Consider the following 23,704-nt stretch of genomic DNA (forward strand, 5'->3'; position numbering starts at 1 on the left):
AGCTGTGCTGTAGAGTTTTGTATGGAAACAAAATCCGGATACGACCCTATTATATTCAAAGCTTTTTAAAAGAAATTGAATCTGGTAGGTACACAAAAATAATATCTTAAGGGCAAGACACTGCTTACCAGCAAATAAAAGAAGCAGCCATTTCTTCTATTTTTTTATATGATGAAGTGAATAAAATATGTTTTAAATAGGGAAGCTTTCTGTGGCCTTGCTGTGTGGAGGTCAATTCTGTTGATAAAATTCGTCATCGGCAAAATGTTAAAGAAGGATATCATTTCTCAAATCTTTTTTGTTTTTTGCAATGTTCCAGTTCAATACATTCGTCTGATAAAATTTGGTGAATTTTGTTTGCTTACAGAATATGACAGTATTTTGTACATACTAAATTTGCTAGATCTGTTGCATTTTTTGAAACAACTATCGATTTGTTAATCATCAATGGCCAGCCAATTATAGAAGCAATGTAAGCAACATTATCTAAGGCAATTTAAATATTATTATTAAATATCACTTAGGGCTAATTTTTTGAATAGTTAGATAAACCTTAGTTAGAGCATATTCCTAGGAATAAAAGTTTTTTTTAGAGTGACATTTATTCTTCTGATAGTCTATCTGACGATTGAAAAAGCAGGGCTTAATCTAATAAATACAACTGAATGTTTTTTATATTGTAAACCGCTGATTAATACCTGAAAACGGACGAATTCGAAAATATCGCCAAAATATTTTTTTTTGTCTTTACTATTTTAATAGAGGTATTTTAAATTTCCATTCAATTTTAAAACAAAATTTAAAAAAAATTATATTTTCAAATGCAATTTTTACTTGCGATATAGGTACTATAGGGCAAGTTTAGGATTCGTAAAAAAAATCGAACTCGAGATAACAATTTTACATGACATTACGATGATGGAGAATGCCAAAAAAGTGGGTCCGGCAATTCTGTCTGTCTGTCTGTCTGTCTGTCTGTGTGTCTGTCTCTATCTGGAGCTGCAGCCTAAACGAGTGAAGTGATTTTCTTCAAACTTGGTAGTTAGCAGTTTTTGGTGATTCCCTAGAGGGAATTTTTTTTATGACCAAAACTAACGGTACCTGCCATATAACGGAAATAGAAAAGTTAATTTTTTTCAAAAACGGCTCTAACGATTTTGATTAAAATTTTTGTGTGTAGTACTACACATAAGAGCCAACTTTTGAAATAAAAAAAATATTTTTTGTACCGTTATTAACGGCACCTGTCATAGAACGGTTTTTTTCGTTTCTGAATATCTCGTACAACATTAACCCGATTTGAATGAAAATTTTTTTTTGAAAAATCAATTTTTTGAAAACGGATCAATGAAAAATTTTGAAATTTAGTTTTTATGTGTAAATAAATTATTTCTTCAAAATGGCATACCAACTTTTTTTTTTTTAAATGTTAAAAAAATTTTATATATAAAAAATTATTTTTTTAAAAAACGGCTCCTACAATTTTCGAAAATTTTTTTTCTAAAAATACCTTTTTACACAAGAAATAAAATGGCATATTTTTTTTTTTTTTTAAGATAATTTAAAACGGAGTTTAATTAATTATAAGAACAGATTTTATTTTTTTATACTACTTATGAAATTTCTTCAAAATATCAAATTTTAAATTTCTTGAATAAAAAGCTTTAACATTATAGTTACTTTAAGCATAAGAGCAAGTACGTGCGACCCCAGTCGTGCAATTTATTTTTACAAAACTTTGCGATTCGTTTGCCTGAGGTTAGGAAGACTTTTAATTCAAAAGTTAAAACTGTTATTAAGTAAAAACGATTTTTATTTTAACTTTCTGGGCTAGCGGAAAACAATGAACAGTTGTTTTAAGGCAAATTATTCAATCGAAGTACTCGTACAGTACATTTTATTTTTAGGAGAGAATAGCCTTAATTGGTCAAAATTAAAGCCTAGTACGCTGCTGATAAGAAACGAAAAATCCCATACAAAAATGAAACAACGAAATGGTAAACCAAAAATTTCGTTCAACTTTTCGTTCTGTAGTACGCTGTTCGCCACAACGAAATTGAAAGTCTAAACTTCTTTTTCGCACACAAACAATTGCCGGGGACATTCATTGTGTGTGGAAAAATGACATTTTGATTTTTTTTGTTTGTTTTTGTTGTTCATTTTGTCATTGCATGTCTTTCTGCGATGCGTGTTTGCTTTTTTTCACTTATGTTTGCAATTTTTGAGTATTTTTCGGTCCAGATTTCGCAAGCATTTCGTTGTCCTCGTGGAGACCGAAGAAAAATTTCGTTTCACATCAGCAGCGTTCTAGGCTTTAAGGCTTAACGCTAAACTTAAACGAATCTCATACCGTTTTTGTTTGGTTATTTTTAGAACTACATTCGGAACTTTTCGATTCGAAATGCAAGACGCACAAATTTTAATGTTTAATAATTCAAAAAGCCCATTTTCAAGTTTATGCCTGATATCAAAACTTTTGAAAAAAAAAAAAAAAAAAAAAATTGGCTTGACCCCCCCCAAGAAGCAAACCTGTATACGCCCCTGAAAATAATAACTGGTGTATTTTGGAAAATTAGCCATGCATCTACTTTTTGTAATAGTGAAATCAATCGCATATTTGTGCATATATTTAGTTTATATCTTTTAATTTAAAATAAATGCAAAAGTGATTTGTGTAATTAAAACTGATTTTATTTGTTTGATTTTTTTCTCTGCAAAAAAAACATTTTTGTTTAGGAGTTTCCTTTTGTAATCTTGGAAAATCTACTTTTTCATTGTAAATTGGGTGCGTTTCCCTCGAAATCTTATTGGTTTGAATAAATCAATAAACATATGAAACCATTAATTAAAAAAAACCTATGAAACATCAATTTAAACGACACATCATTCAAAATAATATTCGAAATTGACAGTTTGTGAAATTGACTGTCACAAAAAACCTAGGGATATTATTACTAATTTAGTAAAACAACAAGTTGGGCAACTTTGAGTTTGGAACAAGGGAGCTAACAAAAAATTAATGAATAAAACAAATTTTATTAAAATCTCGAGTTGAAGCTAACTCTCATAACTCATGGCCCATAATCTACTAAAGGCAAGTAGTGGTGAATGAAAACTATTGGTTCCGCATATGTTGGTAGTAAACGATTACGTTTATCTTCGTAGACTATTCCTGCTTCGAAAAATAGTCTTTCGCTGTAAACACTTGTCCCAGGAGAAGAAAGGTAGACTTTTGCAAATGTTTTCAAAATATGTAATTTTGTAGTATGTGTTGACCACCACTTGTATAGGTCCGCCGTTCGATCTTGGCGAACAGTACTCATATATAATTCGATTTTAGATGTCTACCTTTGCAGTAGTAGGTAGTGTATTCAGACATTTATCTTAAAAGTAGTTCAGTTATTCATCGTTACAATACGATGTTATTGGGAATTTTTAAGCCACATCTATTCTTGAGACAAAGTATAAATTTTTTTTAAATTGCCAACGTTTTTTTCTGAGTGTCCTTGGCCGAATATTCGGTATTCGGCCGAGGAATGTGGCCGAATATTCGGTATTCGGCCAAATCAATGTTCGCGGCATCTCTAATGATTATTGCTGCGTAATGTTCTTAACCCTTTCGGACCCAGCGTTACTCTCATGTAGCATTTTTTTAAAAACTCGTAAAAAATATTAAATTAAACAATTTTTTAGGTTACGATGGCTTAATTGAAAGATAATAATGCCTAGTTACTGGATTATTACAAAAAGTTAGTCAAATATCATACCTTTAATTTTTTTTTTTTATCGAGAAAGGGACTGAAATTCACATTTTTTTTTGCAAAAAAAGATATAAAAAAAGTTAATGCAGAAAGTGTTTGGTTTTTTTGCTTAGAAGAAGTAGCTTACATTATAGTTTCATAAAAAGTTATTTTCTCAGTTTTCCGACTTTTTTTGGTGGTCATATGCAGTGCATGTTACTTACATGTAACATGAGAAAAACACATTAGTTTTGCTATTTATTATTTTGGAAAATAACTTTTTGCTATTCATATTTCTTAGTTGTGATGTTTATGACCCGATAATACCGAAAAAAACATTTTTTAATATTGATTTTCATAGCTTGGGTTCGAAAGGGTTAACATTTTTTTTTAATGATTTATCGTAATAAGATTCAACCAGTTTCCAATTAACTATCTATAGTTTCATCATTTTTTTTTTTTTCAGTAAAAATAATATTCCCATAGTTTCAAATTTGATTTGAAAAAAAAACTGAATTCTCTCTGCATACATAATTAAATGCATGCTAACAAATATATTAATCAATCTAAATAACAAGTTTTTTTTTTATGATTTATTACTTTTTTAGCCGGGTCAATTTTATCATAACGTCCATAATAATAGTTTATTTGGAATTCTTTACCCATTTAATGTTTCGATATTTATCATCTTTAGATAAATAATTAAAATGTGTATAAAAAGGTTGTTTAAAGTCATTAATTTACTTTAGAACAAACAAGCATAAGCATCGTTATTCAACTATAAAACTTGTAACTATTAAAAAGCTTTTAGTTGTTCTTGATGACTTTTTTTTTAAATCTGATCTTCAGAATTTGTTTTTTTTCAAGTTTGGTGGCAGCTTTATTATATTTATGAGCATTAACAAAAAATATAAATCTTAAAAGGATCTTCAAATAAAAATGTTTGTTTTATTGATCTAGAAAAAGATTTATTTGTAAAAAAAACCCAAATTTAAAAATTGGTAAGAATGAGGTAATTTGAACTCACAAGCAAATTTTTATACAGAAACAATTTAGTCGTAAAATAACAAAACATCATTGCATACGTAGGTTAACGCAATTTGATTTAGAAATAAATAAAAAGAAAAAAATGTTTAAATTCTTAAAATTTTTGAGACACAATTAAAAAAAATCAAAAGAAGTAATAACAGCCTATGAACTTGATAGGACACACACAAGTTATTGTTGTTCATTCAAAACCTTCAAAAATTTGGGTATTATTACTTAGCAGCATTGTACAAAAAAGGTTTTGTCATTCAAAAAAATTACCAATTTTGTAACGTTTTTATTTTTTGTTTGACGAAAATATTTTTCAAATTCAATTTATATTTTGAAAATGGAATACAAACAAAAATCATAAAATAGACTATTTTTTGGCGTTATATTGTTGCCAACTACGTTTTTATGAAAATAAACAGGGAAGATGTCAAAAATTGTGATAGGAACAAAAATCCATGTAATAGCATCATAAAAGGTCATAAAGCGAGTTTTACTACTTTGGTACTTTTTGGTTTTTGTTGTAAATTGTTTTAATTTTTAGCATTGAATATGAACATCTTTTTTGACATCTATTTAGCTATTAAGCTCCTAGATTTCATGACTTCCCGTTAAGAAATGACGTGAAATGATTTTTGACGCCATAAAGCACCAAAGCGAGGATAAAGATAAATAGTCAAAGCCTTCTTTGGCCAACAGTTTTTTAAAACTTCAACGAGCTAATGACTTTCTCTGATTGTTTTAAGTTCATTTTTACTTCCTATTTGGTAAAAATAATAATTTACCAATAATCGTAAAACCAGGATTTAGGCCATTTAGATAAATTTCGAAAAGCATACGCGACCGGAAGTCCTTAATCAATTTGGACCATTTTTTTTTTTCTACTTAATTTTAACTTCAGATACACCCAATCCTGCCTTTGTAAGCCTCGATAGCCACCAAAAACACTCACTTTTTGTTTGATTTTTCGAAACCTTTAACATAAATTCATGCCATTCCTCAACCGAATTCATTGACTAGAGATTTTCGATATAAGTCTTTGAATTCTTTACTTTCTATAGAAAAATAGAAATGTATGTAATCAGCTTTGCGAAGTTAGGGACCTCAGCTGAAACCGACGACATTGTCCATTGGTGTGAACTACGTCAAGCAAAAAAATCAAGAAAAAAAACAATTCGTCAACACGAAGACACTGATACATAAAAAAAAACTAAGCCCCTTACGTAACAATGTGGTTCCAATTATAAAATTGCCCATCATCAATGTGTGAAACAAAAATTGGACACCAAAAGGGCAGACCCAAACATAAAAAAAAGAAACAAAAAAAAAGAAGAATTTCACAACATGTCTCTCGCATGTCTTTCTGCAAGATGCGGGTTTCCTGTTCCCAAAAACGAAAACCCTTTTTTTTGTTGTACAAAAAACAAAAACCAACGGAATTTAGGTCAAGGCTTGCATTTAAAGAAAGAAAACCTCCGAAGCAATAAATAAGAAGAGTGACCGTGTGTTTCCCACTGTCTGATGTTGTCTCGCGCAACAACATAAAGTTACGTTAATAAACCCTTTTGCTTTCAATTAACTTTTCCTTTCGATGGTATCTGGATTCTTTCATGGGGCTTCTTTATCGTCTTTTCTTCCACCATCATCATCATCGTTGTCTTCTCTTTTTAACTGGAGATGGATTTGCGACAACAGAGGTATGCAGTAAGACAGTAAGCAAAAAAAAAACTTTACCAAAGCGGCGCGGCTTCCACCTGTTAGAATTCATCGTTGCTAGTTGCACGTCACGAGGTTGTGTGGCAGCAACAGGATTGTGAACCTCGCTCAAAACGACTTTCCCCTTCTCAGAAACTGAAAATGTTTTTCTTTCAACATTTCGCAAATGACATTTTTTTGATTGTAAAAAAAAAAAAAAAATAACCTAAAGTTATGCTCTGCATGCCTCGAGTTAGAGAGCGAGGTCTCATCTAGAGTTCATATATAAAAATGTTCGTGGAACTCATCTTTATTTAGGAATGCTAGAGTCTCTAACCTAGGCAAGGTAAGGCACCACCATTCAAAATCAAATGCAAAACTTTTTGCGATTCCATATCGTTTGCGTCTGCTAAAATAAAATATATGTATGTACAACTTCGAGGTTGAACATGCAAAGAAATAACGAGCCTCACATTTGATTGTACAATGCGATAGAGAACCCGTCGTCCGTCCGGTCCGCCTCACCGTTCTTCCGCTGTGTTTCTTGTTTTGAGGCCTTACAACCAGGTCTGGGGACAACAACGACGACAACAACAAGAGAAACTCGTGACATTTTTGGGGACAGTCACACACAATATTAATTGGCATCTTTTATGTCCGAAGACTCCAAATCCGAAATCGGAAGGAAGGAACTATACCCGCAACCAAACGCGGATCGCATGTACTTTATCTGGTTGCTTTGATTAATCCCTAAATAGAATAGATACCTTTGCGCAATTGGCATAGTTACTATGTGTGGCGTGGGGTGTTTATGTCGTCGCCGTTGTCGACGGACAACGACGGCCGAACTTGGTCTTTGGTTGCCTTCATCTTCTGGGTACCTTGGCAAGGCCATAGGCCATTAGATGTAGCAGCCAATAGTTAATGGGTGGTAGATTAACAGCCACCTTTGGAAATAGAACCATGTTCATGCTCCAGCAATGTACCAGTACCATATTGAATATGTTTTATTGGCCGAGAATGTCCAGAGTAGCAGTTGCGCAGAGTCGAGTGTGTAGGATATAGCTACTTTGTGTGTTGATTTGGGAAGATGCTCATGCGTCCCGGGCGCGTGCGTCAGGATATTTATAGCCACTTAGGGCTCACTGCGCGTGTTCACCAACTGTGCTGTGGTTTCCAGCTAGGCTACACAATATTGCCGATAAGGATCTGATCTATTTTTATGTTAATCGTGTTTGCGCGCGGCGCACAAGGATTTGCGCACTCGTGTGATTTTGTGCGCAAACTACCATCAGCAAACGTGTAGGCGAATCTGTGCAGTAATCAGTTTTCGGATGCTGATCGAGTGAATAAATATGGATTTTGCAATCTTTGTGTGCGGAGAGTTGCAAAAAAAAAAGGAAGTCTTATAGTCTCATACGCCTCCTGTATGCGTATGCGGTGCATATTGACATCGACCCTATAGCTTTCAACACCGATCTTTTAGGAGTCGGAAGAGAGAGATAGTTTATTGTTTTTGTCGCCATTGCTTGGTGGATGTTGTTGCGAAGCGTGTGTTACAGGAAGTTGCAATGTTTCGTATTTATTTATTGGGCTTTTGGAATTCATTGATTATGGAATACATTCGTGTTATAATTTGAAATTATGGCAATGGCATTTTCTTTGAACATTTGTTGTGTCGTTTTTTTGTTTGTTTTTGGTGGTTATTTGGACTTTTGAAGACTAACTTGTCGGGGTTGATTGGTTGAGATTGTTTAAGGAACTGCTGCGAATTGCAAACAGCAGGAGGTAGTTGTTCATAGATGTGATTTATGATAAGGAAGGTAATTGTTGTACAATTTTAAATGTTGCAGCTGCATTTGAAGATATACTACTTTGTTGGTAAACATTTCCATGTCGTAAGCTGTGTTCAAGACCTAATATTCAATCAATTCAATTTTTGACGTGATAACATCTTATAAATCGATGAAACATGTCAGCATCCACGAAAAAGTGACGCCATTTTCTCTCGTTCCACTTGAAATTTTTATTAGTTTGGCAAAAATAAACTATTGGAGACACAAAAATCTTCTATAGCTTATTTAAAAGATAATAATCTAAAGTTTGAAGGATTTAAAAAAATTCCGTCATTTAATAGGGTAAATAGGGGTAAAACAAATTTGAAAAAAGTGACTATTTTCTAAATGCGACGTAGAAATTTTTTTTGTAATCGATAGATAAATTTATTGTAGTAGATAGTGTTGAAAAAATTCTAAAAAATTTCAAAACTAAGTTAGGTATAAATGGTTTTTTAAAAGAAAAACATGAGGTAGACCTTTGACAAAGTAGTGAATTTTTTTTTTTGAAGAGGGGTTTATCCCAAGTACAAATCTCAGTTTGCGTATTGTTTGGTCTTGTTGGGCGTTCGCCATTTTGAAAAACGCATTGGTCTCAATATCTCGAGAACGACTGGTCGGACAGAAAACTTGGATCTACTTTTTATATTGAAATATAATTATCTTTCTTTCTCTAGCCATTTCAAATATCAAAAAACGCACAATTTCCGGTACTGTAACTCTGAAATTATTACTCCTAGAAAAAAATTATGTAATAGAAAAAGAAAGATTAATATATTTTCAATCTAAAAAGTACTTCCAAGTTTTCTGTCCGACAAGTCGTTCTCGAGATATTGAGACCAATGCGTTTTTCAAAATGGCGGACGCCCAACAAGACCAAACAATACGCAAACTGAGATTTGTACTTGGGATAAACCCCTCTTCAATACTGCATTCAAACTTAGCTGACGTCATAACTTTTTTCGGATTTTTCCCCATTGACTCAACTATAGCTTCTATTCTTATTATTTAATAGGCATATGTATTTCAGCGCGTTTTTGTGTATTTGGCTTATTATAAGGTTTGTGTATGATTTATAGAACTGTTTCATATATAGAAGGTAACACATTAAGCTATGTTAAAATTGCAAAAAAAGTACATGTCACCACTGAATATTTTGACATTTCGATGTGCCAAAGGCCTCGCTTAAAAAAATCACCTTTTGAGAAGTAAATACCTAATATGTATTTTTTTTTTTTAACATAGAAAAAGATTTTTGATACAGATTTATAGACAAGAGAAATACCTTTCATTTGATACCAATATTAATTTTGTACATCCGTTATTACGCATTCTACGATTAATTGTTCGAAAAAATAGCTGAAGTCTTGATTTTGAAATCCGAAACTTCAAACTCAAATATCTCCAAAACCCCACTAACGAATTTGAAAATATTTTACCCATGTAATGTGCTTATCTTCACCTTTCATTTGACAACAATTTCGTTAGTGAACACACTGGGCCCAAGCTCCATAGAAAAATGTGCCATCTCCTTCCTAGCGTTCAGAAAATCTCAAGCTTATAGAACATATTATAGTCTATAATTGTGCGCATGCTTGCGTAAAAAATTTATATTTTTAAATGATTTTTGACCGATTAACGGGAAACACAAGTTTTTTTATCCCAAGTTTTTTAACCAATTTTTATTTTTATCTTTTTTTTTTGTTTCAACAGATAAATGAATGAAATTTATACTGTAGATAGAAATAAGCAGGACTATATTTGTGCAAAAATTTGGAACAATTTTGTAGTCACAATTTTGATCTAGAGCAGATAAAAATTTAATTTAACTTTATTGAACATGCTGATAATATTACCTTTCATATGATATATAACCCATAACGGTACATTTACCTCAAGCTTAAGAATGTTAAATTAAAAAACTTCAGAAATACCTCAAAACACCTGTGGAGATATTTTGCCCGTGACCAGCCAACAGTGTTTAAAATTTGGACATGGTTGGCTTTACAAAATTTTAACTTTTTTTGTAGACATCGTAGAAATATTATTGAAGCGTCATATGAAAGGTGAAATAATAAGCTTTTTTTTGATATAAATTTTTATATAGGTTTTGATAGAAAAAAATTAATTTAATAGCGTGCGAATATAAAAAAGATTGATATTTTTGCTTTTTTTTAATGAAAACTGATTGGGTTCAAAAAATTATAGCTCCTTTTGTTGATGTCACACAGACATGGGCGGTATAAATATTTTGAGCTGAAATAATAGGCTTTCAGATGGCATACCTAAAATTTATTATAGGTTGTTATTTAAAAAAAATGGATTTTTGGGTGTTGGAAGTGATTTTTTGTTAACGAAAGACACAACTGTAAACCGACTTTACAGACAACCAAATTTGTCATTGTTTTAAAAAATTCATCTTTTTGATAATTACAGAAGTAAGGAGCGTTCTTAAATGGACCATTTTAAACTTTTTTTGATTATAAATGGCTCTCTTTTTTTACACATTTTTAAACACGTGCTTGTCAAAGTGTCAAAAATATATAGTTTTAAAAAATCAAATCAAAATCAACTTTGAAAATATTACGTAAGCCTTCATTTCAATTCAACTTCATGCTGCTTTTTAGCTGTCATCTCAACCTTAATATTCAAGCTTTTATTTCTATATATTTCGTGTGGGTAGTGTACACATGCTTCTGTTTACAATCAACATAACCACTGTCCACTTAACGGGTATAACAACTATCAACTTCAGCATCCCTAAGATAACAATGAGTCAGAGCTTTTTTTTAAAGCCCAGCTAACACGTTTTTTTTTTGTTGTTTTTGTTGTGTGTCAAACAAAATATCTTAAAAAATAAACAAAAGAAAAACAACAAAACAGATAGAAAATAAACATTAGAACTCCCACAATTTGCTAATGGTCGGTATACACTATTCCCACTCAAAGTTAATGCTTTTTTTTTTCTTAATGTTGTGACATCCGCGTGTCTTTTTGTTAATTTAATTTTAATTTTATTGGATTGAATAATTTTGGTGACAGAAAACTGACAAAAAAAAAATACAAATTCACAAACCAGAACTGGTGTATCCAAAGCCGGATCTAATTCCTAAGATGACACACGATCATTTTAATTTTTTTTTTTTGGTTGACAACGGTGTTAAATTAAATTTAAAAAAATACCTTAATTTCGTGCGATATTTTGAGAATGGACCAACGTCATCATGGTCATAGAAAAATTGCTATAAGCTTTGAATTAAGATAATAAAGTCATCTAAGTATGATGACAATAACTCGTAAGTGATATTCATAAGGAAGTGGAAGTGTGTTGGTCTTTATGCAATTATAGCAGTTTTTTTTTTAAGACCTTCAGATATAGTAACTTTGGTCAATAAAGGTAGGTATGTTTAAATAAATAAACCATTTTCTTTATGACTTAATAAAATAGACACTTACATTTATGTTGTATATTAATATGAATTTAATTTTAAAATAAAGAAATTAATAAAACTTTTGTGTTTATTTTTGTATTAGAAATTTTAATTTAATGTAAAGAATGACAGCTTCACTAATGAGTTATGATTGTTCTAAAACAAAAAATAGAAAAAAAAAATTATCCTACCAGTTCATTAAATAAAAGCTTTTTTCCTTCAGTGTATTAAAAATAAATAGGCTACATATTAATTTATAAACTTGTTGCGATAGAATTTTTGTCTGTTTTTTTTAAGAACAGGCTGTAGCTATCAGCAATTTTAGACTTATTCATTCTTTACCAGACAATGTCTATAAAAAAAACCAATACATTTTATAACTTACTCGTACTTAATAGAAATTTGTCATTTCAAACTTTTAGAAACTATTCCACAACATTTTTTTCTAGAGAGATCATTCAATTTTTAAACTATTAGTTTTGAAAAAAAAAACATTCTGTTAAATGTCCTACCAAAAGAAAATTTAAATTAATGTTTTTTTTTTATGAGCACAAAGGTAATTTATACCAAGTTACAAGGTAACATTACTGTGTCTGAGATTTGCATACAAAAGCTTAACCAATTTCGCTCTACGTAGTAAAATGTGTTTTCTAAAGCGATTTTGGTTTCGTGTCAAACACAGACTTGGATGTTTTTTAAGAACACAAAAACTTCAAAATCTTTGGATCCGTTTTGTAAAAAATAATTTTTTTTTTTAATAAATTTATTAAAAAAAGTTGGTACGCCATTTTGGAGAAATTACTATTTGTCACCACGTTAAAACAAAATTTCCAAAAATTTCAATATTATCTTTTCCGTTTTCAAGACAAGTCGTTTGGGAGACAGCATTAATAACTCTGGCCAACAATTTTCAACTTTTTAAAATTTTCCAGAAAGATTTATATCAAACTTTATAGATTTGGGTTCAGTTAGCTCAAAAATCATATTGGTTTCTTTCTAGCAGCCCTAGTTTTTGAAATAGGTAGGTATCATATACGGGGGGATATTCATACTAATTTTTAAGTCTTTTACTTATTTTGAGCGTTTATTCAAATTTTCCAGAAAAATTTATATTAAACTTAGGTCCATTTTCTTCACTCGGAGTTGAACATAACTTGAGAATTTTTAATATAAAATTTCTCAAGTTGTGTTCAACTCCGAGTGAAGAAAATGGACCTAAATGTACATGGGATCAGTAAACCTTAAAATCACATTTATTTATTTCTAGCAGCTCTATTATTTGAAATATTTTAGTTTTTCACATTTTGGGGGTAATTTCATACTATTTTTTTTTTAGATTTTATTATTACAAGTGTTTTTAAAGTTTTGCTGGAAAAATTTATTTTGAATGTATTGTATTTTGGTTCAGTAAGTAAAATTAAAATACAAAAAAAAAATTTTTTAAATAAAAAAAAATTTATGAATTTCTATGCCTTTTTCATTGATGAATAATTTGAAAACTAGAGGTGTTAGAAAAAAACTAATGTTGTTTTCGGAATCAGCACCCTAAATTTAGCATGAAATGATAAACAACGGCCTGGAAAATTGTTGTGTGTTGGGCAGTGTAATGTTTTCAAAAAAAAATTATCACATTTAAAATGTGAATATGATTTTTTTTTATAAAAATCGTAAGGAAAATATAAAATTTTTACAATTTTATTTTATTGCAAGTACCTATTGTTCCTGTAGTCAAAGTCATGCGTCTAATTTATTCGCACATTCATTCTAGGTATTTGCCAAAAAGAATTATGAAATTTTACTTAAACCTTCACTTAAAATCTAGTAGCTTGATTTTTCGATAATATTCAAATTTGAAAAGATTTGTTTTATCAGTTTTCATCAACTGTTCTCAACTGATTTATACTCTCTCAAGCTGATTTTTGCATTGTTCAACTCTAACAATTTAACAGCTTATCAAATAAAAAATATTTAAAACAATATTTTCATCAAAACATTTACTTAGTTGCGAAAAGTTTTATAATCCAGTCAAATAAGGGTTTCACCTCGGAATGAATGGTAATAGAATTTTTTTTTGCTCAATACCTTCGTTTTGGCATTCTATAACATACCTCAAAAGTCTAGAAAAATCTAATGTCCGCGAGTCGCGATTTTCAAGGTCAAAGCTCGAAAGGAGATTTTCAAAATTAGCAATAATAGACAATGGTATTATATACACATATGATACATTTCTTCGAGGTATTTTTTAATGCTGATGCCAAAAAATCTAAAATCAAGACAATCTGACGTCTCTGAAAAAAGTTATACCTGTTTTTCATCGGTCAACCTATATTATTATAACAGTTGCTAACTTACTACCGGAAAACCCTTAAAAGTTATGGTAGAGGAACCAAATTTTGCATGAAGGTTTTCATATCCATTATTATTAGGAATCAAAAAAATACAATGAAAAAACCATTCATATTTATGAAAAATTAGTATTTTTTGAAAAAAGAGGAAATTTTGGAATATGCACTAAAAAACATCCTGGTACAATCTTGGAATTAGTGCTAATAGGCTAATTTTTTTGTTCCTATCTTTGTTTGGATATTCTTTATCTTATGTCAAAAATCTAAAAAAAATCTCATGTCCGCAAGTCCTAATTTTGGAGGTTAAACTAAGTTAGGTGCAGACTTAAAAAAATTAGTAAGAAAAGTTTAAATTTGTATATGTATACCAACATAAGCGACATGATTTAAAGGTATTTTTTAACACTTACTCCAAAAAAACTCACAATAAGTCAACCTGACCATCCCTGAAAAGTAATGCACCTTATTCATGTTGATCTGACACCAGTATCTAAGTGTTGTTTTTCAATTTTTTAAAATCTGCACCTTATCTTCAAACCAGGAAAATTAGGACTTGCGGACATGAGATTTTTTTTAGATTTTCGACATAAGATATAGAATATCCAAAGATAGAAACAAAAAAGTTAGCCTATTAGCACTAATTCCAAAATTGTACCAGGATGTTTTTTAGTGCATATCCCAAAATGTCCTCTTTTTTTCAAAAAATACTAATTTTTCATAAATATGAATGGTTTTTTCATTGCATTTTTTTGATTCCTAATAATAATGGATATGAAAACCTTCATGCAAAATTTGGTTCCTCTACCATAACTTTTAAGGGTTTTTTAGTAGTAAGTTTGCAACTGTTATAATAATATGGGTTGACAGATGAAAAACTGGTATAACTTTTTTCAGAGACGTCAGATTGTCTTGATTTTAGATTTTTTGACATCAGCATTAAAAAAATACCTCGAAGACATATATTATATGTGTATATAATACCATTGTCTATTATTGCTAATTTTGAAAATCTCCTTTCGAGCTTTGACCTTGAAAATCGCGACTCGCAGACATTTGATTATTCTAGACTTTTGAGGTATGTTATAGAATGTCAAAACGAAGATATTGAGCAAAAAAAATTTCTATTAGCATTCATTCCGAGGTGAAACCCTTATTTGACTGGATTATAATTAAAAAGTAGAAAAATAAATGTGTATTTGGTGTAAGTTATCAAAAAGTACAAAGACCATTGATCAGAGAAATATCTCTAAATTTGATAATTCGCCAATCTTCAGATGATTCAAAACTTAGTAATAAATGATTTTTCCAAAAATGCTTGGGAGAACCCGAAAATAAAAATAAGTAAAATATATGGATTCAAAATTCAACGAAAAACGTATCTTTTTTCTTCAAAATTTAACTATTTGGTAGTGTGTTCCTAAAGGGTTGGGGTCAAAATTCTGCCGGGGTCAAAATTCTTTTGTCAAAATTTTGCTTTCAAAATTCTGCTTTACAAAATTCTGCTTTCAAAATTCTGCTTTTCAAAACTCTGTTTTTCAAAATTCTGTTTTTCAAAATTCTGCTTTTCATAATTCTGTTTTTGTAAAAAATTAAAAAAGGGTTTGGAAAATGTTAAAAAGCGCGCGCTTTTAAACATTTTCCAAACCCTTTTTTAATTTTTTGCAAAATTCTGTAAAATCATCTTCTTGAAAAATTATCTGCTTATTTGATTACTTATCTACATAATTTGTCATTCTTTGAATGCATATTAATTTTTGTTTTATGAATGAATAAATTTGAAAACATTAAGAAAAGGTTTTGAATACTAAACATTTCCAAAAATAATGCAAAATTTTTTAATTTGTCAAATAAAGATGAATATTCAAAAATTTGAATAAGAAAAGGAATATCTTGAATCAAACAACATCGGTGCCAATAAGTTATAGATTTTATTTGAAAGAAAGTCAGTCTATGCATTTTAAAAAATATTTGCGACACTTTAACAAAAAAAATTAGGAAAGTACCAATGTTAAATTACATTAAAGAGGTGTATTTTTCTTTAGTCAGCGCATATGCTATAAAAAAAAAAAACAGAATTGGCCGAATTTTTTTTGTTCAAGTATAATGCTGGCAGAATTTTGAAAAGCAGAATTTTAAAAAGCAGAATTTTGAAAAGCGGAATAGAAAAAAAGCAGAATTTTGAGAAACAGAATTTTCGTTAAAAAAACTGAGTTTTAAAAAGCAGAATTTTGAAGCCAGAATTTTGACCCGATCCCGTTTCTAAACCTAAGGACTCATACTTTGAAAGTTTAAGAGCAAAAAATTGTGTTTCAAAATAACTGCTAAGTAATACATAGTTATACAGTTAGCGACGCATGATTTTGTTTTTCAAATCTGTTACAATTTAAAATATTCTGGGCTTTGTTGAATTTAAAAATTAAAAAAAAAAAAAAAAATGAACAACAGCTCGCAAGCATTCTGAATTCTTAAAAAAAAAATGCAAGGCTAATAACATTTTTCCTCCTTCGCTTTAATCGTGCTTCTAACTTGTTTATGTCAGTTCTTAAATGCCTAAAGTAATAGACATTATGGCTCACTTTTTCAACCTGTTGCGTGAACTAGTCTATGTTATTTTTAATGAGAAATATTCTCTTCAATAATAACTACAATAATTCTAGTCAGGTACTAACACTCTATTAAACTCACGTCTTTGCAAAGTATTTTTCTTTTTTTTTTACTAAGAACTTGTTTTAATGGCATGTAAATTCTTTTGAAAATTAAAAAAAAAAAAAGATAACATGCAAATGGGACAACTATTTCAACTTTACCAAGGTAAATCCCCTTGCCCCTTTTTGTAAATGCATTGCATAAAAAATAACTTACCGCATTCCATCAAATCCATCGTCTGAACCGTTAATAGTTAAAACTGGGGCGCGTGCATATGCTTTGGCTACGCGACGATTCCGTTCAAAGACAATGACTTTAGCCCAAATTTCATCGTCGATTTGGGTCCATTTATCTAGAACCTCTTGTATGTGTTCCTGCAAAGAGAAAAAAAGATACAAAAGAAAATTATAATCTTTGTGTAGTTGTCCTAGATTTATCAGAAAAGAACTTATTATCTAGCTTAACATCATCGACTTAACCATGAATTTATTTTTTAAGTGATTACAAAAAAAAAAACTATTATTTCCCTGCAATAAAATTTAGCCCAAAATGAGCTCATGTGTAGTATCTTGTATATGTCCTCGTTTTGGGAGAATATGTAATCGAAGCTTTATAGAAGTATACTTGCATACATTAACAAGCTGCAACAAAAAGATCTACCAAATAAGATATTCCAATTGAAACGGTTATTCGAATGGTGGGCTCCCTGTATTCTTCCCTCTGAACTAAAGATACTGTATCTTTTGGTTATAGGTGCTAGCTGCACCATGCGCCGCACCAACACCATTAAAAATTATAACAACAAACGGCCTTGCACACGATATCACTTTTACTAGTAACTGTTGGGTGCTATTGCTGTTGGTAGATTGCCGTTGGCTCTAACTTGTTTGTTGTTATTGTTACAAGCTTGCGTCATGGCTGGTGCATTTTCTTGCGCACCTAACCATGCTTCAGAGAATTCATATAAAAGTTGCTGGCTTTTGCTAGTGCTTGCAGCAGAAGTGTAGCTTTTGCCTCGTACCTTAGCAGCAAAAACTGGGTGGAATGACGGGCTGGGGGAGAAACTCTCTTGAGTCTTGAAACTTAAAATCTATAAACATACAAATCTTGAGCAGATACAATTTTTGCGGGACGTTCTCATTTTTGTTTGTTGTTGTTGTAAGTATATTACCAAGTGTAAAAAGGAGATAGAAGTCATTGTTGTTATGCTATACAATACTCGACTTGGAAGTATGTATATCTTTTGTTTTCATATTGCACAGATTTGTTTTTGTTATTTTTTTCTTCGGTTTTGTTTTGTTTTAAATAAATTGTTTAGTTTAGAGATGTATTTCACAATAAAAATGTCTGTCTACTGTATATTATGCATTTTAACATGTTTTAAATACTACATTTTGTATAGGTAGTATAGGATACCTGTTTATAATATACTCAAGTAAGGCACATGCTACTCGTCGTACTTCTTGTAATGGAGAATGTTGTACAAAACTTATTTCCGCATATTTTTTTTTTTTCTTCGCTTGATTTGAGCATGATATTGGATGGTTTATAATAATGAACATATACGTTTTGTACATGATTTTGGTGAAGACAGGTGGTTATTATCAATTTGGAAATTTTCAATTTTTATAGTCACGAATATATATGGCTGATCTAACATCAGCAGCACATAATTCACGTGATAATGCAAAATTATAAAATTTAAAAGTTTGAAAAAACCTTCAAAAAAGAATAAAAGAGTTTCAAAAGGAGAGTTGAACCTTTGCCGAAGTTAGTTATGAAAAGGTGATTTATTGGCTTATAATTTATTCTTCGATGTAACTTCTTGAAACCTCATCAGATGAGATTACTTTTAAGACTTTAAAGCTAATTTTATTTAATTTTCCAGATTAACTCTTTTTGTATGAATGCAAGTTTTTTTTTAGAGTCGAAGAACTCAAAAAGTTATTGCATAATGATACTCATTTTCACATCCCGAAACGATTTTAACAATGTACCGTAGTCGTAGCCCAAAAGCAATACAAAGATTTTCCCCACGTTGGGCGCCAATTTGTTACACTTTTTCCGACTACAATTATTATTTTTATTAAAGTAAATTTTAAAATCGCGACTGACAACTTTGATGGCGATGACGATGACGACGACGACGGTATGATGACTATGAGCTGAATTTGTTCAGCGAATTCAAAGCAACAAAAAAAAGTGTAACACACACAGCAAATTTATATGCTGCCACCACGGCTAAATCAGCAAGGGGTGGGTTCAGCGAATATTATGATTTGATGATTATAATTTAATGAGCGAATTAAAATAAAATAAAAGGTAATAATAAAATTTTTGAATTCCAACTTACTTTCACCAGGGGCGTCGCAAGCTGAAATTTAAAAATGAAAAGGGCGCCAGCAATTTTTTTTGGAAAGGAAATTACAAACCTTTTGGAGCGAAAAACGACGATGGAAAATTAAAAATAAAAAGAACGAATTTACTTTCTCTAGTGGAGATTTGAAAGCTTTTATTTGTTTGGGAAACCTTGCAATTAAGTAGGGCAAAAACCCAAAATCTTTTCGACCAATTAAACAAAGAGTTTTAGATTATTAAAATGGAACGCTAAGTTCAGTTTTTCGAACTGTTAAAAATTGAAACTAACTGGGTCGCGTGTCCCGCAATTTCGGGAAAATAAACCGAAACAAAAGCCAACGGATTTTTATGAAAAGGTTATCAAAATTCACCAACAGTAAAACGAGTTATAATACCAAATATAAATTCAAATTCTACTTATCTTTTTTTTTTCTGGGTTGCCAACGATCCTATGTAACTTTTCCACCCCAATTTCACCCTTGACCACTCTGCCAATTTTCCTCCCAATTTTTCTTTTCCAAAAATATTAATTTTAACAACCACTAAAATTTTTATTTTCGAAAACTATTTAACAAAACTATACTGCCGAAATTAAATTCTTTTTCACTTTAAAATTTTTCTAACAATTATCTTTTTCACAATTTTCCAATTTTTGATCTTTATTCTGAGCTTGCCAGTTTAAAAGTGAACGACGATCCTTTTTCGCTCTCATACCCCCAGTGCTTTCGGCCAATCCGGAACAGCCGATTCCGATCACGTCATTCAGCAACTCTCAGCTCATTGGCTGCAGAGCGCCCATGTCGGAATCAAACGGTCCTACCTACTCGCACTCTCGTTCTCCCATGGTTTTGCGTTATCATCATGGAATTCGCCGGCAGCTGAATCGTTTCCAGTGGCGGGAATTCCATGAACGCATTCAGCCATTCATCCCCATTTTTTTTCAAGATAAAAAGAAAGAAAAGAATTAAAGTTAAAACAATCTAATTTCGGCTAACAAAATGCATTTGTCCCCACCAGGATAACTAATGAGAAAAACTTGGCAAAGATGGCACCCAACCCCATTCATTTTTTCTTTTGTAGGAAAGTTGGCAATCACTTGTTTTTCACCGCGATTCTAAAATTAATACCAGTGGACTTTTGTTAGATTTAGGGGAATAGAAAAATAACCTTAGCGTTCCATCTTTTACAAAAATATATATAGGTATGTTGGGCCCTCGGCCATACTCAAATTTGAGTGTCTTCAGCAATCGGGAACCAAATGTAACCCGTGCTTTTGCTCGTATACTAATATACTTTTATGTCGACCATCTTTTGGTCAGTCTTCTGCATCAACCAGTTTTTGTTAGGCCATCTTTTGCAGTTTTAATTATGTGTTTGGTTTGACCCCCTCTGGGCCGATTTTTGAAGTTAAGGCACGACCATCTGTCGGCATATTTACATAATTAAGGCTCAACCACCTGTCGGCCGATTTTACTACTTCACACTCCCTCGGTATAATAGCAGAGTGCACTTCGTCGATTCGCACACCAATCCAATTTAGGTGCTAAGATCAAGTTTATTGTTTCTACAAATTTACTGAAAGAGATTACCAATGGCTGATGACCCATGGCTGCCCTCGTCTCTCTCAGTAAATCGAAGGAAACACCTGTAAAACAAACGGGAAGAAAGGGACAGAAAGACCAGTCATTGTTGCGGTAAATTTTACCGTAACAGATGACGTAAATTTAATAGCACCTAACATTCAACCAGCAAACAAGAAAGATGATTTTAACTATTCTTCATTTGTCAAAGTAGTTTAGTAGTTTTTTTATAATGAAAAAAAAAAAAAATCCTCAAGTCATCGACCAACATACCAAAAAACAAGACTTTATGAAAAAACTCACTTTCATCGCTACTAAAATTAAAACAGGCTGCATTTCCAAACTGACAACCTTGGACCCGGGAAACTTCTGAATTTGAGAAGGTATTACCTTTAATTTGACACCAATATCGTCTTTTAACTCTACGAGATGCACAATGCACTTAACCACGCCAATCGTGCCAGGGTGTGGACGGTAAGACCTGTGGATATCCCTCTTTCACTTCCTATTTGAAATTTTCTTCAGCTCGATGAGTTGAGCGTTTCTACAGTGTTTCTACAGTCTACAAGTATAATTTGGAAAATTTTGTTTGAAGCCTTTAAAAAGCTTTGTTTGACATTGTTTAAAAATTGTAAAGAATCCTTCAAACAGGAATTTGTTTTAATTTGAATTTGAGGCCTAGATTGGTAGAAATGGCGGTCTAATACAGAGCATTCTCACAAAAGATGAATTTGCGCTGATTTGTATACTTTTGATGTCATAAGAGTGGTCTTATTTGTTCATATAGTGATAATGTGTGGTTCTGACCAAGAATTTTGGTCATTCATAAGAGACTGTTGGTCTGAACTTACCATAGTCAGATACCGAGTTCGTCCACTAGAGTTCCTAGTGTCACTGGCTTTTGACCTTATTAATTGACTGAAGTTATTTGACATAATGCTGACAAAAAGAGAACCCCGTCAAAAAGTAATATCATGCAACATTCCAATACAAACAAAGAAGAAAGGTAGGCGTAGGCCTAAAATATCCTGGGTACAACCAAATACAAAAACACCAGTATTCAGATGGCTTCAGAAATGAAACAGTATAAAAACGGGGCGATTGTCGCCGATTTCTGAGGATTTCTGCAAAACATCCTAAATCGGCAAACCAATTTTCTTTTTCGTTGACATAATGTAAGTGATTTTATGTCGGTTGCTTACTTCCGAATAAGAATCAGGTCTTCCTTCCTTCCTATTTTTGGACGAATAGGTCAAAAATTAAAAAAATCTTTTAGAAGCCATGTTATTTAAAGACATATGCAGTGTTGCCAGAGCCGGCTATTTATCGCCAAACAGGCTCCTTGAACATTTCACTCGCTTCTTAAAATTTTTATTTCCGATTTATCGGAATTTGGCTCTTATAATTTTGAACTTGACGATTTAAGGCTCCTTTAACATCCAAGCATTTTACAACAAAAATTCACCAGAGATATGAACAGAGACAACCAATTTGCATATAGCAAAGGTCGAATTACGGCATACGTTCGTTTACGAATGGGTGTCCCTATCGTTTTCTAATAATTAAATAGGGACAGAAATTGTCAAAACGTTAACGTATGATCGTAATCGTGTGCCGTTATTCGACCCCAGAATATATTGACAAATGAAATACAAATAAAATTATACTTAAAGTCTGCTTGGCAAAAGTTATCTGAAAATTTAAAAAAAAATCAAAAATCTCATCCCAAAAAAATTGTTTGCGTTTTTAGACCATTTTTGAAAGCGGCTATTTTTGGCACCAAGATTTTTCAAACGGCTCCTTGCTTCCAAAATATTTTGGCAAACCTAAACAAGTGTTATGTTTGCTCTAATAATATCTAAAATCATACAAAATCTTACAAAATGTACCAAACCGGTAAACAACATTAATCAAGAATCTTAAAAAAAAAAAACTAAAATAATTGTGCACTACAATTTGTACTTTTTGCTAACTTCATTTTAGCACGCATCGACAAAAAAAAAACTTAAAAATTGTATTTGCATTTGTCAATTTCCCGTTTTAAATTATTATAATCACCTTTAGCAGTTACAAAATTTTAATTGCACTGTTAATTAATTTGCAGTGAGTAAAAAAACAAATCACAACCGCATAACAAATTTCATTTTTATCGTTGACATCTACCCTCGATTGAATCACGCCGTTTAAATGTCACTTACACAAAAAAAAAAAAAACAATATCGCTATGCTTGTTTCCGTTGCACACAAAATATGTTTGTATGTTGTCATTCAGACATTCAGTTCCCATATCGCATTCATACAAACAAACATACATATTACAATGCATTGTATGAGATGCGAAATTATGTCATAATTCAACTATTACAACATCCACGTGCGCCTGGCCTGTGACTTGGCCTATTGACGCCACCATATTGATTGTTGTCGTTGTTGGGTCGATTCATTTTGTTCGTATTTATAGATGGGAAACTCTAGATTTTATTGCGGCGCTGCAGCTTCTCCGGATATCACCATCGATAAAGATACAGATATGTTCAAAGTGTTATAGCGATCAGTTCAAAGAAAGAGAGAGGCGACGATAAGATCGTGATTCGGTTGCGCGTCATCATAGAATCCACCATAAGAAATGCTACAGGGTTGCCACTTTTGATTTTATTCATATTTTTTTTTCACGAAGTACAATATTTTAAAAAATTCTTTAGAAGGTGATGGCATAAACCAAAGATATGAAAGCTTGAGAGTTTTCAAGAGCTATGAGCAAATTTTTATTTTTAGAGATTTTACTGAAAAAGTCGATGTAATTTATGGAGAAAGCAGTTACAGATTGCAAATTCAACTGTAAGCTAAAAAAATCCGTCGCATCACCAAATTCCTCGCAAATTGGCAACACTTTTCTGTCGCATACAAAGGTGTTGCTTAGATTCTATTCTCTCAGCATTTTGCAAAGCTTATAAGATATGGAATTGTGTGACCAAGTATGATATCGCTATAATCTTCATCGCGATATCTCCATCGATTAAATTAATACGTTTTCAAAAA

At 31.4% G+C, this 23,704-nt stretch overlaps 1 protein-coding gene across 5 annotated transcripts in view; it reads right to left on the reverse strand.

The window, feature by feature from the left end:
• Positions 1-23,704, reverse strand: part of LOC129921371 (uncharacterized) — a 118,971-nt gene that overhangs the window by 55,716 nt on the left and 39,551 nt on the right. For all 5 annotated transcript variants that reach the window (XM_056003175.1, XM_056003173.1, XM_056003174.1 and 2 more), the window contains exon 3: positions 16,944-17,101. In XM_056003175.1, coding sequence (XP_055859150.1) covers positions 16,944-17,101 — 158 coding nt within the window. The remainder of the gene's footprint in view (positions 1-16,943; positions 17,102-23,704) is intronic.

Source organism: Episyrphus balteatus, chromosome 1 (assembly GCF_945859705.1).
Source record: "Episyrphus balteatus chromosome 1, idEpiBalt1.1, whole genome shotgun sequence".
Taxonomy (NCBI): Eukaryota; Metazoa; Arthropoda; class Insecta; order Diptera; family Syrphidae; genus Episyrphus; species Episyrphus balteatus.